The 16,172-nt window shown below is 31.9% G+C and overlaps 1 protein-coding gene across 3 annotated transcripts; it reads left to right on the top strand.

Annotated features, from left to right (window-relative positions):
* Nucleotides 1–468: 468 nt before the first annotated feature.
* LOC123709368 (integral membrane protein GPR155) lies at nt 469–16,078 on the top strand. Of its 3 annotated transcripts, XM_045660642.1 has the most exons (16): nt 469–653; nt 811–926; nt 1,012–1,301; nt 1,402–1,703; nt 1,928–2,049; nt 2,346–2,511; nt 3,632–3,859; nt 4,845–4,997; nt 6,066–6,237; nt 9,409–9,567; nt 11,157–11,171; nt 11,503–11,629; nt 11,719–11,908; nt 12,500–12,675; nt 13,338–13,463; nt 14,039–16,078. In XM_045660642.1, exons 2-16 carry the CDS (start codon nt 835–837, stop codon nt 14,229–14,231), a joined length of 2,511 nt encoding a protein of 836 aa, XP_045516598.1. In that variant the 5' UTR covers nt 469–653; nt 811–834; the 3' UTR covers nt 14,232–16,078. The 3 variants fall into 3 exon arrangements, with proteins under 3 accessions (XP_045516598.1, XP_045516600.1, XP_045516599.1); XM_045660644.1 differs by lacking the exon at nt 11,157–11,171; XM_045660643.1 differs by lacking the exon at nt 469–653 and having other exon boundaries at nt 661–926.
* The last annotated feature ends 94 nt before the right edge of the window (nt 16,079–16,172 follow it).

Here is a 16,172-nt window from a genome sequence, read left to right as displayed (position 1 = left end):
TTTGGGCCTAGGTAACCGACTGTCGACACGAGCTGTCATTGTCATAGAAATCTAGTTTTCGACTTTCTACATACACTACTGTTAAGCCATCTTGTCTAGACCCCCAGGGGTTTTTTAGGAGCAACATTTATTTAGTACCCATAAATAATATTTTTACTATTACTACTACTTACTTCACGAAAAATAAATGTCTTTTATAAAACGCACGCTATCCATTTATATTAAGACTCTAACCTAAGCAATGAAGTAAACCAAATATAATCTTCAACTGTGGTAATAACTGAAACTTCAAAAAGCTATAATTCTTCAAGATCGAAATAACAACAATTTTGTACTTCTTAAATGTATTTTAATGCATATTTGAAATTACCTGTATAACCAAGTGTTTGCAAAAAAATTACGATTATTTAGGGTATTTGAAGTTAGTCTTAGGGGGATCATTCTGTACGAGTTGGCATCACAAGAAGTCAGTACTAGTGAGCTGTAGGCAGCATATACTATATCTATATAGTCTACTGTCTACAAAAAGTCATAGCATGATACAAATAACTCCGAGTCAAATTGAATTAATTTAAATCCAATTATTAATTTTAATTCTATGGCTAAGAAGAACAAATAAAAAAATTGAATTTATTATACATTTAACCGAACATGTAAGAAAATAAGTTGATTTTTTTAAAATCATCTTTACCAAGGGACTAGTCTATGACTTGCATTCAGTTTTGCTAAAACAATAAAATATCTAAATGAAGTAATTCATACATGGTACTTGAGAATTCCTAGATATTTCTTTAATATTTCATCTTACAGTGTTTACCTCGTAATTTCGGCACAATGGATAATTCTACTTCAGCAATGTTAATGGATCCTGTAACAGATCATTTGTATCCAGCTTTATTTCAGTGTTTCACTATCATTGTGTGTGGGTAAGTATATTGCATACATTTAATGAATTATATATTTACTGCATACATGTCTTGTTTGAATTAATCAATTCCTACTTTGCTTTAGATATCTCGCTGGAAGACTGAATATTGTATCAAAATTGGAGTCAAAGGGTATTGCTACATTTGTAGGCACATTTGCTTTGCCTTCATTAATATTTTTATCCCTTGCTCGTTTGGATTTTAGTACAGTGAATTGGCAGTTTCTCATAGCAATTTTGGTAGCAAAGGGGCTTGTATTCTTTGGTGTTATTATAGTGTGCATACTAGTATCTAAACCAGTGAATTTGGCACAAGCTGGAATATTTGCAATTTTTTGTACACAGAGTAATGATTTTGCTTTGGGATATCCAATCAGTAAGTACAATAATAACTGACACATAATTCATATTATAAACTGGCTTGTTCTTTTTTATTAACATTAAATTTCTATATACATATGATGATTTAATTTCAGTAAATGCAATTTATGAGAAAACACATCCAGAATATGCTCTTTATTTGTATTTGATGGCTCCAATTTCGCTGGCTATATTAAATCCTATAGCTTTTGTGTTAATGGAAATAAATAAACAAAAAGAAATAGAGGTGTCAGCATCAGACTCCAGTCAGAGAAAAAATATAAGTAAATGGAAAATGCTTTACCAAATATTTCGAGGTGTTATATTAAATCCATTGTTGGTAATGACTATTCTGGGTATAATTGGAAACATAGTATTTAAACATAAACTTTCCATCTATATTGAAGGTTTATTGGATGTGAGTATAATATATTTCATATATTTGTCCAGGTTTCTAGTATAAAAACTAAATTGTATTCTCTGTGGCAGCATTTAAGCCATAAGATAAAATAATCATAGTTGATTCACACTAACATTTCCACTTCGAATTTTAACTTGTATAACTATACAGACTTTGTTTTCAAAATTTATGAGTCTGACACTTTTTTTCATTGAAATGTGTTTACATATTAAATTTTTAAGGTATTTGGGCAATCCTTCTCAGCGTCAGCTCTGTTTCTCTTGGGTCTTCGGATGGTTGGTCAAATCACACGGTTAAGAGGTCCTGCACTGGTGTTGCCCTGTGTATTAATTATGGTTAAATTGTAAGTTCTACATTAATTAAAATCTAAAACAACTAATTCCTGTGAAGTTAGTACTAAAAAGTACTCTGCAGTCACATTTAGAAATGTCTTAATTTATCCTACATAGACAGACCTTCAGCTTTTTATGGGTACTGGTGGTGTTTTAATACCATAGTTGTTACAACCTGTAAACTCGGGTTTAAATAATGTAATGTGTTGGTTACAATTAATAAAATATGTCTTTTGATCATAAGCACATTATTGTTAATGACTTTATACCTGTTACATTCCAATTAAGATTAATCTTTAATTTGCAGGATCGTTCTTCCAGTGGTAATGCGTGAATGTGTTAGTGGATTAGATGCAGGTGTTAATGTGACAGACACACAGTCTCTCTCAACTTATGCATTTTTGTATGGAACAATACCAACTGCACCAGCTGTCTTTGTCTTCTCTAACTTGTATCAACTGGAAATTGATTTGGTAAGAAATGCATATGATTTATCAGTCAATTATAAGTAGGTGAGTTTTTAATGAAAATCCCGGATAATGCTTTAATGCAATGATGATTTTACACACACTACTATAACATTATTTTTTTCAACCCCAAAGAGGTTTCCATTACTCTATTAATATTTATTTAGTAAACAATTAAGGTGATATAGAGCCAGGCATAGAACTAGATTCCACAGGTCTTGCTACAAATACAATGGAAATGTCACATGATCAAGTGCAGACTTATTTATATTCCGTTTTAATATGGAACACAATTTGTATAATACACCTATCCATATTACCTATTTCATTTGTATACTAAATATACAATTTTGACAACATGTTTTTTATTGCAATGAAGTTTAAAAACATTTATTTTAAAATTTCCTTGGATACTTTAATCTGAGTTTGTCACACACTGGGTCGTTTTGACAAACTAGTTAGTAAACCCTTCTACTAGTCAGTCTCATTCATGTGACCTTCAGTGTATATGTTATTTAAGTCTCTATAAAAAACATGCAAAAAGTGTCAAAAAGTTCTTTATTTTTTATTTTAAGCATGCAGTTTAGATTTAGTTTGTCAACGTTTTTTGAACAGATAATATATTTTATTTATAAACGTAGCAGTCAGTTGTTTATCACAAAAAGTAATATTGAAATACCATGCTATTTTCATATTTTTTTGGTGTAGTTACTGCGTGGACAAAATTAATTAAATAAATTCTCATAATATGCTAATGAACTACTAATAGCTTTGAGCTTATGTTACAAGACATTTAAGCAACATCCTGTTTTACTATATTAAATCATTGATAACATGCTAATTAAGTGTTATTTATTTGCTAATTGCGGGTACGCTATAAAGGCACCTTGCCTTTAAAAATTTATTTTGTAAATTATAAAATATATGTATCCATCCAGCCGCGTCCGTTAAACAAATTTATATGGGAATGACATTTGCTCACGCTTTGCCTCTGTGTATTACCATATTCTAATAAAAAAGTTTGGCGTCACTAATGCGTCACGCCTGTTAAAAAGTAATTTTGTCTCAAGCGCCGGATGGCCATTAGAACATAAATATTATTTATATTACAATAAATCAATTTCAGGTAGCGTCATCTATGGTGATATGTACGTTTTTATCCGCCCCAATGACATTCCTGTCTGCTGAAGTGATAACGATGAACAATGATTATGCAGATAAAATAATAGCTTTCCGTTTTGGTATATCCATAGTAGCGTTGATAGCTGCTGTTTGGGTCTTTATTGTCTTTTCTGTAACACGGAAATACAAAAGGATGCCTCATAGACTGACACTTTGCTTGAATGTTTCACAGGTAATCAAAATACAGTATTGCATATAAACGCCGTTGGATAGTGCTTAAATTATGTTAACCAAATACAACTTAGTAATGATAATTATATATTTGTCATCTACGAATGATACTTATTTTTTTGTGCCAGTTAAGATAAACTTTACTATATGGTAATACTTAATGATGCCATTACTATTCAAAGTAAGAATAGAATAAAAAGAGGATTTCTTTTCTTTGAAGACTTGCTCATACGGTGTAGGCATCTTGAGACAATTAGCTTGTCTTAAACACAAATTATTATATATAAACATTATTAAAGAAACAGATATATTCTGAGGCATAGTCCCATAGTACTACTGGATTATTATAATTTTTTTGTAGCAGTTCTACCATGACGCATACGTCACATATTTACAGATACATAACTATTGTTCGATTGGCTACTGAAACGTTTGGACGTTAGGTATGTGAAATGTGTGTCGAAACTTTTAGACCGAACATAACACTTTAGCTTAAGAAAAAGTTTACATTTTGATCTTGTACTCGTAAATCTAACTACCAAGTGAGTTAAGCGAACCTAAATTCGTCTGATTCGTTAGTCTGATATAGATTTCGTGGTTTTATTATTTATTTTATCATGTTCGTTAAGTAGTATTTTTGGATACTACCGGTTAGTTTGCGGGTGTCGAAAGAGCATTTTCAAAAAACGTTTGAATGCATTTTCGTTCTTGTAATTTAAGGTATGTTTCGGAATAATACTATGTATTTATTTTATTTATTAACACTTCGTCACAATATTAAAAAAAAATTGAACATAATTAAATCAAAAGGAGGGCAACTGGATGCCTTATCACTTGCGAGCGATCTCTTGCAGGCAACCACTATTTATTTCTATTGTTTAGAATATTTTCTGTACAGGTGGCATAAAAATCCATTCTATATGTATACTTAGCGTACACAGCAACTATTATGTAGATTAACTAAAAAAACCCATATTTTTTTACAGATATTATTGGCTATAAGTGTAATATGGGGCGGGGCAGAGAAAACGTTTACACCCACCTGGAGTACGATCATTCAGCAATCGTTGCAGGTGTTCAGTATTTATTCCTGCCTCCTTTGGACATCTATGCTCTCGGTGGGACTGTTTATGTTGGAGGTATGTGAAGAGTGCACTATAATTTATTTAGTATAAAACAAAAGACGGTAGTTCATTTTTTTAGTTTTATTTATATTTTTCTTAAGTTTCGTACTTTATATTGATATTAAAAAACAACAGCGCTCCTCAAAGGACACAATTTTAAAATTACTCTTTACGACATTATCGTCACAGGTCAATTCCATAGAGTTTACATCACCAAGAAGTTTTTTTATATTTTTTGCTGATCTGTGGTCCCGCCAGAAATGACGTCATTTATAAGTTTTGTATTGACTTTCTATTTATATCTCTCGATACTATGAACAAGGTGTTTAAATTTCAACTCGTGTGACTCTGTTGAAACACATTCGTGTTCTAGTAAGAATAGCTGCAGAAACTATAGAAATTATAGAATTGCTCTGTTAAGAAAGTTTTTAATGCAAGTTACATGAGTTTTTAATTGATCAGTATAAAACACATGTCACTGTTGAAAATGCTCGGCCAAGAAAAACCTCTTCGATAGAGGAGATACGCTAATCGTTCGTGTTACTAAAATACCAAAGTAAATACTCCAAACAGATTAAAAATAAAGTTTTTTCGCCTGATGAACAAGCAACACCGAGAGAAGCCATTATTATTCGCTAAAAAATATGTTAATTGGACTATACAAGAATGGAAAAAATTGTAATATTTAATCGGCTTAAAAAATTAAATTTGACATAATTTCAAAAAGCGGCTACCCTATGTAGTACTGGGTACGTTAATGAATATCAAGTGTTTTACGTGTTTAATTCTTAAATATTATATTTCGATGAAAAACATTCTCCAATGAAACTAAACTCTATGACAGTATTAGGATTAGGCACGCAAGAACCCACTATTGACTGGTACGGTACGTCATCGTCGAGTCGACTAATCTGTGACCGTTGTGTCACGTGACTAGCGTATACTGTATTATAAAAAATCACTACTTTTGTGTCAATGTCTGGATATATTATTGTGATTTTACTCTATGACGCTTAAAACCCTTAATATCTACGCATTACTGTAGACGTTTTCTCTAGTATATATCTTTTATTTCCTCTTTAGAGCCGTGGCCCATGTTTCGTGGTCACCCTTTGGCCCGTGCTGGCGTTCGTGGCGTGGGGCGCTCCCGCAGTCATGGTAGCAGCTCTGCTGATCACCAAGCAGACTGGAACAAGCATCAACGCTGATGCGTGTGACGTTATTCGGCTTAGCGTCCTCTTCTTTTGTATTACGGGTGAGTTTTGTTATCAAATCATGTGATGATTCTTGCTAAGCCTTGTCTTTGAGGGCCTAACACGTAGGCGGTCTTTATTTATCTTATTGAGTATGACAATACACTCTTTTTGGTTAGAAATGTTAAAGAAAAGAAAACATATCAAAAATCCGTGCTTCGTCAATGACATTTCGGTTTATGCAGAATATAAATACGTTGTGGTCGAAATGCGATTATCAATATTGCTCTGTATAATTTCTTTCTCTAATATTAACCAGCAAAACTCATTTCTTCCAACTGTGTGCTTTGACATTTTACACTACTTTATTTTAAATGGATCACTTAATACTACTATGCTTTAGTTATATTTTGTTTGTTGCTTATATTTATTTACACTTCGTTACATTACTATATAAAAAAATAATTGAACATAATTAAATCAAAAGGAGGGCAACCGGCGGCCTTATCGCTTACGAGCGATCTCTTCCAGGCAACCACTGTGAGTAAAGAAAAAATAAAAATGAATTAAATTACATACGATAGGCAAGTAGTGCAAAAATACATGTTATACACATTTCTTAAGATAAAATTAAACCGGAATAAAAAAAAACTAAACTAAAAAGACGATACATTAAAAATAGAAAGTAAAAAGACACATAAATCACGATAATTTAAGATAAGATACATACAGTCGTGGTCAACTAATTAGGGACACTCTTTGGTTAAAGCGAATTGTGAATTTATTTTTTATTTTCCAACGAGTCTAAACCATATTCCATATCTCTTACACGTAAGTATAATTAGTTACTTATGCGCCCGATTATACAAACAATAACAACTTCTTAAATATTAAACCTCTTTACAGTATAGCTGATAGATTATCGTAGTGCTATTTGTTCAAATAATGCTGGCTGGCCATTTAATTAGGGACACTGAGATATTGCGTTCTATTTTCAAAATTTGAATCTCAATACTTTTTTACTTCTTCTCTTATTGTTTCGTGGTAGTTTTGGCGGCAATCCCGATATTTTATTTTAAATTTTGAAAAATATTTTTAAGTAAATGGGTAAAAATAAAAGTTGCGATCCAACACTACGAAAAATTATCATGAAGTTTGATGTCGAGCATGGTTGGCCATACCGAAGGATAGCAGAACATTTAAATTGTTCAAAAACTATGGTATACAATGCAGTGCAACATTTCAGAGGCAATAACACAGATTTAAATGTGCCCAGAACAAAAAGATCGAGAAAAACAACTCCGCAAGAAGATAGAATGATAACCAGGTTAGCTAAGAAAGATCCGTTTCTAGGCTCTATTTTAATTTAACACGAAGTGTTTGGGACAGACGAAAGAGCTGGTGTCTCAGCGAGGGCCGTTCGACGACGTCTGGTAGAAGCAGGGTTGTCCGGAAGAGTGGCTCGCAAAGTACCGTTGTTGAAGAAAGAACATAGAAATGCTCGTTAGGCGTTTGCACGTAAATATGGACATTGGACCTACGCCCAATGGCAACATGTATTATTCTCTGACGAGACCTATGTTAATTTGATTTCTTCAGATGGAAGGCAATACGTACGGCGTCGAGTAAAAGCGGAAATGTATCCAAGATTCACAAAAAAGCAGGTGAAACATGGCGGTGGAAACATTAAAATGTGGGGTTCATTTTCTGGACGTGGAGTGGGACCTGTGAGGAAAGTTCAGGGTAACTTAGACCAACATCAATACAAGGCAATATTGGAGGAAACGATGCTTCCCTATGCTGAGGAGCATCTCCCTATTATATGAACGTTTCAGCATGATAACGACCCGAAACATACCGCCCGTTCAGTCAAGTCGTTTCTTACCAGTCAGTCAGTATCGGTGCTAGATTGGCCAGCAAATAGCCCGCACCTTAACCCAATCGAGCACCTTTGGCACGAAATCAAGAAAAAAGTAGCCACTTATCGTACCACAACTTTAGATGAACTTAATGAAGCTTTTTGTGAGGCATGGGCAAACATTCCTGTCGAAACTTGCCAGAAACTAAGAATGTCTATGCCACATCGGTGTCAAGCGGTAATTACTAACAAAGGTTTTGCTACTGGGTACTGATTTTACACGTAAAAAAATGAATGTTAAAGATATTATAATACTGCAGATTATTAGTTTTGTTTAACTCTATTTTTCATTATAGTTTACTGTCCTTAATTAAATGTCCAGCTACAGAATTATACCTTAAAATTGAATACATATTCAACCTTTGATATTAAATACTTTTTCTATTTATTTATTCTTTTATTTACAGCCATTTAAAGCATAAAAATCGGACCAAATTATGCAAATAATAGTTACTGAGAAATCAATAGGGTTTTATATTTGTATATACATAACCGGTTATTGTTCTTCACTATCTTGCATGTCCCTAATTAGTTGACGACGACTGTATATCGTCTTCTATATAATAGTAATATATATTTTCTATCCTTGATAGAGGCTGGTGACCTGTGACCACAGAACTTCTATAGTCTTATTATATTTATTCATTTACACTTATTGCACAAGAATTAAATAATAATAAACTTAAAAAAAAGAAAGAAAATAGTGATGAAACGGGAGGCCTTATCGCTACTAAGCGATTTATTCCAGGCAAGCCTGTATTATTATTTTTATTTTTGGTAACACATATATTTTTATTACGTATTGTTCCTCATTTCATAAGGCATCTATAAGTTGTAAAACAGAAAAAATGTGTGAGTGTACACACGTAACATGTGAAAAATGATAATGATATGCAACTTTACAGAAATTGGTTAAATAAAGTTAAATTAGATAAAGTTTAACAAAAGGCTTTTATTATCATACATGAATACAAATAATAAAATGATTTCATTTTACCTTATTACTACTAAGATTATAATTGTAATATAATTATTACTATCATTGTTATCGTTATTATATATTTTTGTTATTAATCAATGGCTTCGAAGCTCTTCGAATCAACCGTGGTAGGGACGAAAAAAGCTGGCGCGTAACCGAATTTTTTTTTTACAACGTCGATAAAGAAGTTTCACTTCAATAATTGTCGGTAAAAAAGAGTAGCTATATTTATGTTATTATAATTTCAAAAATGGACAGTAAATGTCAAGCGTATGTTCGTTAGACTTCCATAAGCTACCTGCATAAATAATATTTTGACTTTGATTGTCGTTCCAGTGTCAACAGGCTGTTTAATCTTGTACGTGAGGTTCCGACGCCGTAGCGCCCAGTTCTCGAGTCTAACTCATTATCCTATCATCTCGCCGCCGGATGAATCAACCAGTTTGGTGGAAAACGCCGAACCGATGTCCAATACGCAATCCATATCCAATAATAGTATGTATCAAGAGTTCCAAGAGAGCACATTTTACTTTCTTTTAGTATAACATTTTATCGGAGAATAAGCAATTCTTGTAAAATCTTTTATAATAATTATGTGCTTCAACGATTTATTAAATTCATACGAAAGCAGTGTTAGGCTAACCACTTCGAATCACTTATGTGCGCCTTCCACTGCGAACAGAACGGACCCATTACGGACCGCTATACTCGTAACGATAATTTTCATTCATGTGCTTCCACCAAAGCAGAGACGGCATGTATGAAAATCATCGTAACGAGTGTAGCGGAGTCCGTAATGGGTCCGTACCATTCACAGTGGAAGGCGGGCATTATGCTCAAATAGAATATTCTTTATATATTTTCACTAAACTTCTACCGTAAAGAAACTGAGAAAACCAAATCAAACCCAAAAATTGATGACACGTGGACAAAAAACTTGTCAAAATATCAAACAAACGAATGCAGTATGAGGACAATGGCCATTGAGGGTTAAAACGCTTATTATTAATATTTAGATTTGTATACAACATATACGTTTTAAGTTTATTAAGGAATTAATATGAAACGTATATGTTGTATATTTCACCGTAAAATTTGTAAATACCGTTAGATTGTATTTCTGCTTACAATTTAAAGTATTAGTATTTGGTAGATTGTAATCTATCGAAGTGAAAGCGTCAAATTACAATCTTAAAATTGTCAACTGTCCGAAGGCTTTCCCTGAATGGTCGACTTTATAGAAGACCGTACAACAAACAACCAATCAGCGCGTGAGGTGCGTTCCGTTCCACAATTTGACGGTTTCACTTCGATAGATTACAATCTGACGGTATATACAATTTTACGGTGCCATATACAAATCTTAACGTACAGTTACTTAATGGGAGTGTTAATGTTATGTGATGGCAACAACTTACCGGTATGATACTTTTGGTTGGAACTCTAATTTATGTTCGTTTTTAATTTTAATAAACATAAATCATATGTTCAATTTTTTTGAATATTTTTTTAATTCGCTTTGAACTATTGATTTTATGGGATGGGATCTTTTTATTAAATTTTATGCTACTAACTTTTAATACAACAATTTAATATATACAGTGGAATCTCTATAACTCGAATGTCAAAAAAATCGAGTTGACCAGTTTTCGACTTTAACAAGAAAGTACAGAGGCGCCGTTTCTAATGTATTCAATGAATGTAGCAATTAGCAATAGTATTCAAAGCACGTGTACAAAACAAAAACAATACATTAGAAGCCCCGAAACCGATAATTCATATAGGATTTTATTGCTTTTATTTCGAAGAATTCCAAGTAAGACGTCATTATATTTTACTAACTACGACTTACGCAGTCTCCGTTTGAAAATTCGAGTTATAAAGTATAAATATGTATTATCAATACTTCGTCGGGAAATAACATTTTGTTCGAGTTACAAAGTATTTAGGGGTTCTTCGACTTACTGAGAATTTCGATTTAACGCGGTTCGAGTTATAGAGATTCCACTGTATAAGCACAGTAATCTTAATTGGGTCTCTGTATAGTAACTATAATTTATTAACCACTATTTTTTCCTATACAGGCATGGATGAACAAGGTAAATTAATTATTTTTTTAATGTCTACTAATATCAAAATATATATTCGAAGTAACTAAAATATTATTTCATAAATAACACAATTACTATAATTTTCTGGCTGGCATTTATTCATTCCTTTTAAATTAAAAACGTAATAATCGTATCGTATATATGACATTTGTAAATAATATAGCTTTCTTTCAATTATTGCTTATATTTTTATTTAGCCTTTATTTCATGTAGTTTTGTACTGCGAGCACTGTATGTATGTGCATAGTGTGTTATGTAACATAACATAGTAATAATACATCTAACTGTGGAATAAATAGAAGTTTGCTAATATTTTCAGGCTGTTACGGTACTATTACGGCAACTCCATCTCCAAACAAAAATTTGACATGTTGCAATAATGACCCTAACTGTGAGAGTGGGAATCTAAATGAGGGACAGGATATTGAAGATATCGCTAATAATAGGTAAAAAAAATTGTGCCTGTACTAGTGTACACACGTATGAAGTGAAACTTCTTTATGACCTTTATTTAGATTAATTTATTAAATTTTAGCAAGGAATGCGCGTGCCCGGCATCCCAAAAAGGTCGTTGTACTACCTCAGAAACCTGTCAATACTTGAACGACCTGGATCAGGCTGCCAGCGCATTAGGCCTTGTGCCACCGGAACAGTCAAGAGGTAGAGGTGGACAGTTATTGAAACATACTGTTCTACTCATCGTTTATAACCTTATTATGTTTATTGTGAGTATATTATAACATAAGAATTTTTCTAAGAATAGTCTATGACAGTTGAACAAGTGTTTATTTCGCATAACGAAAGATCTATTGGTCAAGATCTAAAGAATACCAGATTGAGAATAACATCTTTTTTAATGCAGGCAGAAATTAAAAATATTAAATAAGACAAAAAGAGGGCAGATAAAAAAAATTGGGTAAATTCATAACTTAGATCAATTATGATTCCGGTCAAAATCCAAATTGGTTTTACATACAAGAGTATACTTATCACTAAATGTGGAATCTCCTGGAATACTGGAAAGTCGAAGATAATATTATCAATAACGCGTAACTCATTCCCCGCCCGGCATTGTAACATTTTACAACAGGAAAGCCCCCCCCCCCCCCTAAATTCGTTGCGTTATACTTGAACGCTCCCTTTAGGAAAAATTATTATTATTAGGCTTTATTCAGGATCACAAGGCCAAGATATTATATATACTACTATAGTTTAATCACTTACTATTTCTCAGTTTAGCGTTGATATCGCGCGTTATTGGCAGCGCCAACTTTTCGCCTTTTAATTGGAGAAAAAGTAATAAACACTATATACAGGGGGTAACATTTACAACGTGGCGAGTACTGCGTAAAGACGAGGCGGGAGTGTTCATAGAGATACAGTTCCTGGACACGGCAGCTGTGTATGGGCAAGCACTGGTTATGTTTACCCTCTTTGGCCTTGACCCAGAAGAAATATTCATACCAGCCGTTCGTTACTTCAAGAAGATGTGGTGAGTTTTCTAATTTATTTACGCGTGATATATGTTTACGTATTCGTTTTAAAGATTAAATGTGATATAACAGCGTAAACAATTATAACAATTTATTCTAATAACAACTAGTCCGGCTTCGTACAAATGAACATTTATTACTTAAATTTTATGGAAATGTTAGTTACGAATATGTTTTAACGGAGAAAGATTTTTTTAAATCGGTTCAGTTGTTTTTCATGATTCATGAGAAAAAAATCATATCTTTCGGCTTTTAATTATTATAGATAAATAATGTAGGTTTGCTACGTCAAGTTCTTTTAAATGTCGCCTATATACTTAATACACTGACAAATTAGTCCTTTATATTTTATTTTTTCAAACATGATGAGGACAATCAGATACTTATAAAAATATGTTAAAGAAAGTATATACACATGTGAAATTGACATCCAACTTATGGAGGCGCTAACCAGATCAATGCAATTTCCTCATAATCGATTAGCCTGTAATATCCCAACTATAATATTAATCCAATAATATAATACAATGTAAAAAGTGTTTGCAATTTTTATTTTATTTTAAATAAGTTTTAAACTTTTGAAATTAACTAGTCGGTACATAAATTAACTAATTGCTTTATTTCGTAATGACAATATAATTGGTTTTTTTTTTATTTTCAGGCACGGAGCAGATACTGTGGTACTGCCGTCAATAGAGGAATTAAGTTTTGAAACTAAACACGTGTGCGATCAGTTTATTACGCATCACCTTGAACGCTGTAAGGAAGCCATCGCTAAGGATACACGGTAAACTATGTATTTATTTATATTACATCGTGTTGCGCATCTATAGTACAAACTTAAGGGCATTTTTACGGTGCTTAGTTTATATGCAATACCATAGATCTAATATTAATATGTGGTTTACTTAATGAGTGCCATATTAACCACGTACAAAGAGTAGCCCCATACCAAGGGTATGCAAACCTGAGCATAAGTGTATTTATTTGTAATTGTCAGAGCCGATCATTATCTAATATTAACTAATATTTTTGTTAGTTTGTTTTTAAAAGAAATCTCTATGACTACTTAACTGATTCTAGAATTTTTTTCGTTAACACAAATTATATCAACGTGTTTTTTCGCCTATTATTTTTAGTATTAATTCGTTTATTAAATTTACTATATAATTCTTACTCTTGACTAATAATACTTGCCATTATTGAATAAAAACGTTTTGCCCAATTTATTAGTTTAAAGGAATTTGTATTGTCTCCAAGATTTAAAATACGAATTTACCATTTTAATCGATATAAAATTTTGTGGAACTCACGGTAAAGCTACTTTCACATTTTTCTTAAATTCTATGCGCTTGTTATAAGGTGGCGCATGCGCACCTACCATGGAGTATTTCGCGGGTCCTATCTAGTTCGATGGTTAGTCTCCACTGGACTCGCAGCCGATGAACACTCCGCTATTGTTTACGGACGACATTTACTAGATGGCAGACTTATATCACATATTAATAAGGCTCATCATTTCACAAATTCACCATTGCTCTATACATTTGCATAGATTTTAATCGCTATGTAACTTGGTTTACCAACTACGAACATAACTTCTTCAAAGATTGACATTGTAGTTTCGTAAATTGTTTCTTGAGGCCTTTATAATTCGGTATTGCGAACATAATATTGAAACAAAGTTTGAATTTTTCAACTACTATTAAATTCGTTAAGTTGGTAATTCCAATTACAGCTTATGACCAAACCATATAAAAAAAATTAAAAAGAATAATGGTTTTCACAATGTAGGTTAAGGTAATTAATATTTGCTTCAAATATCTTATTTTCATATTAACATTTAAATCGTATAATGCTCAACAACTATTGTACGCAAAAAACACTTAATTTAAAAAAATGTATTTCAGTAGAATATTTCTTGATTTTAGAATGTTATAGTTTTATAGTTGTTGTACAAGTTTGCGGTGTTAAAGACGGGTGAACGAGCATTTAGACACTCCATTAGGTACTTACATTATGATGATTTTTTGTGTAGTATTTATTTTGTGTTAAAATCCTTAGTAGAGTTTGGTAAATACTGCGATGCGTATTTCCTTCTAATTAAAAAAACATGATATAATAATTTTACATGTACACTTCAGCAAATATCAGTCCATTGTCAAAAGGGAGATATCGCAGTGAATGTAATGTTCTCAAGATAATTTTTTAAAAATGAAATTCCTCAATCGACCCCAACTCTATTCTTAGTGCTCTCTATTTATAGTGAATAATATTCCATAATAGATTTAAGTTTAATTGTCGGTTTAGTAAAACGAGGAATAAAGTTAACACGGTATGTTGCCATGGTTACCATTATATTTGTATGAAAATAACATTGTAACCTACTGCCTACTTTAAATCGCGTCTTATAATAAGGGTTATAAAGGGGCGATGATAGTAGACATTTCTGTACCGGTGTGAACTAAGCTGCATTAGTATGGATAAGTTGTCTCGTAAGGGTAAGGTTCTTGGAACGCATTGCTACATTCAGATTGAGTCGCCGTTTTGTTATTAGAAGATTTTTGACTATGATTTTGTGTTTTTGTATGTGATTTACATTATTATTAATTATCATTCGACGATGTCACAAATATTGGTTGTAGTATTAAGAACGAATTTAGTTGTATTAGTTACAAGCCTGTGGTGCTGTGAATGTTTACTTTTAGATGTTTTTTGAAAGTAAACCCTGTAGCCTAAAATTTAAAAAAAATATTATAATGCCCGGACAGTAAAATAAAAATCCTCGTATTTCGACACTACTAAATTCTATTATTGGAATTAATTTATTCCAATGAAAACTATCTTTAAGCAATAGTAACTGTATTTAGTTCTATGTTTAAAACATAAACAAACTTATTCATACTTATATTATTAAATTATTTGCAATCTTCATGTGCATGACTACATTTTGTGACCAGAGCAGGAATTTTATTTTATTCATCGGGTTTTGTTATATTTTTTTTAACATTAGGATATTATTTTTAATTGATGCTATATTTTTATATTAGACTCCTATTGATGAAATCAATCTCATTGAATAACTATTTTATCTGTAAATTATTCACTATTAATTTAACTTGCACCTTTGTGATTTTAAAATATATTTATGCATAACACTGTTTTTCTTATATCTATTTGCTTGAAAAAGTTAATTTGAATATTATAAGAATGATGATACTTGTACGAATGTTGCATCAATTGTGATAAAAATATGGCTGTTATATTTTGCTTGTTATTGTATACCATTGAAATACTAAGCTTTGGTAATTATTGGTACTGGAAAAATATAATCTTTGTTGTCTATTTATCAAAGTATTCAAATTATATTGTAGCAAATTGAATTATGTTTTATTTTTGTCTATTTTCTTCAGCATAGGTTGGGTTATATTTTTGGATTGATCGATAAAAGTTATCATCTTTTGTTTATAGTTTGTTTTTTCACAAGAATGACTTT

The sequence above is a fragment of the Pieris brassicae genome, chromosome 5, assembly GCF_905147105.1.
Source record: "Pieris brassicae chromosome 5, ilPieBrab1.1, whole genome shotgun sequence".
In the NCBI taxonomy this organism is placed as follows: domain Eukaryota; kingdom Metazoa; phylum Arthropoda; class Insecta; order Lepidoptera; family Pieridae; genus Pieris; species Pieris brassicae.
Note: the sequence above shows the minus strand (reverse complement) of the source record. Positions and strands in the feature narration are given on the sequence as shown.

Coding starts and splice junctions, on each gene's coding strand:
- LOC123709368 (XM_045660642.1), top strand. CDS start 835: ATGGATAATTCTACTTCAGCAATGTTAATGGATCCTGTAACAGATCAT. Junction 927..1,011: donor TTCACTATCATTGTGTGTGG/GTAAGTATATTG, acceptor ACTTTGCTTTAG/ATATCTCGCTGGAAGACTGA. Junction 4,998..6,065: donor TGGGACTGTTTATGTTGGAG/GTATGTGAAGAG, acceptor TTTCCTCTTTAG/AGCCGTGGCCCATGTTTCGT.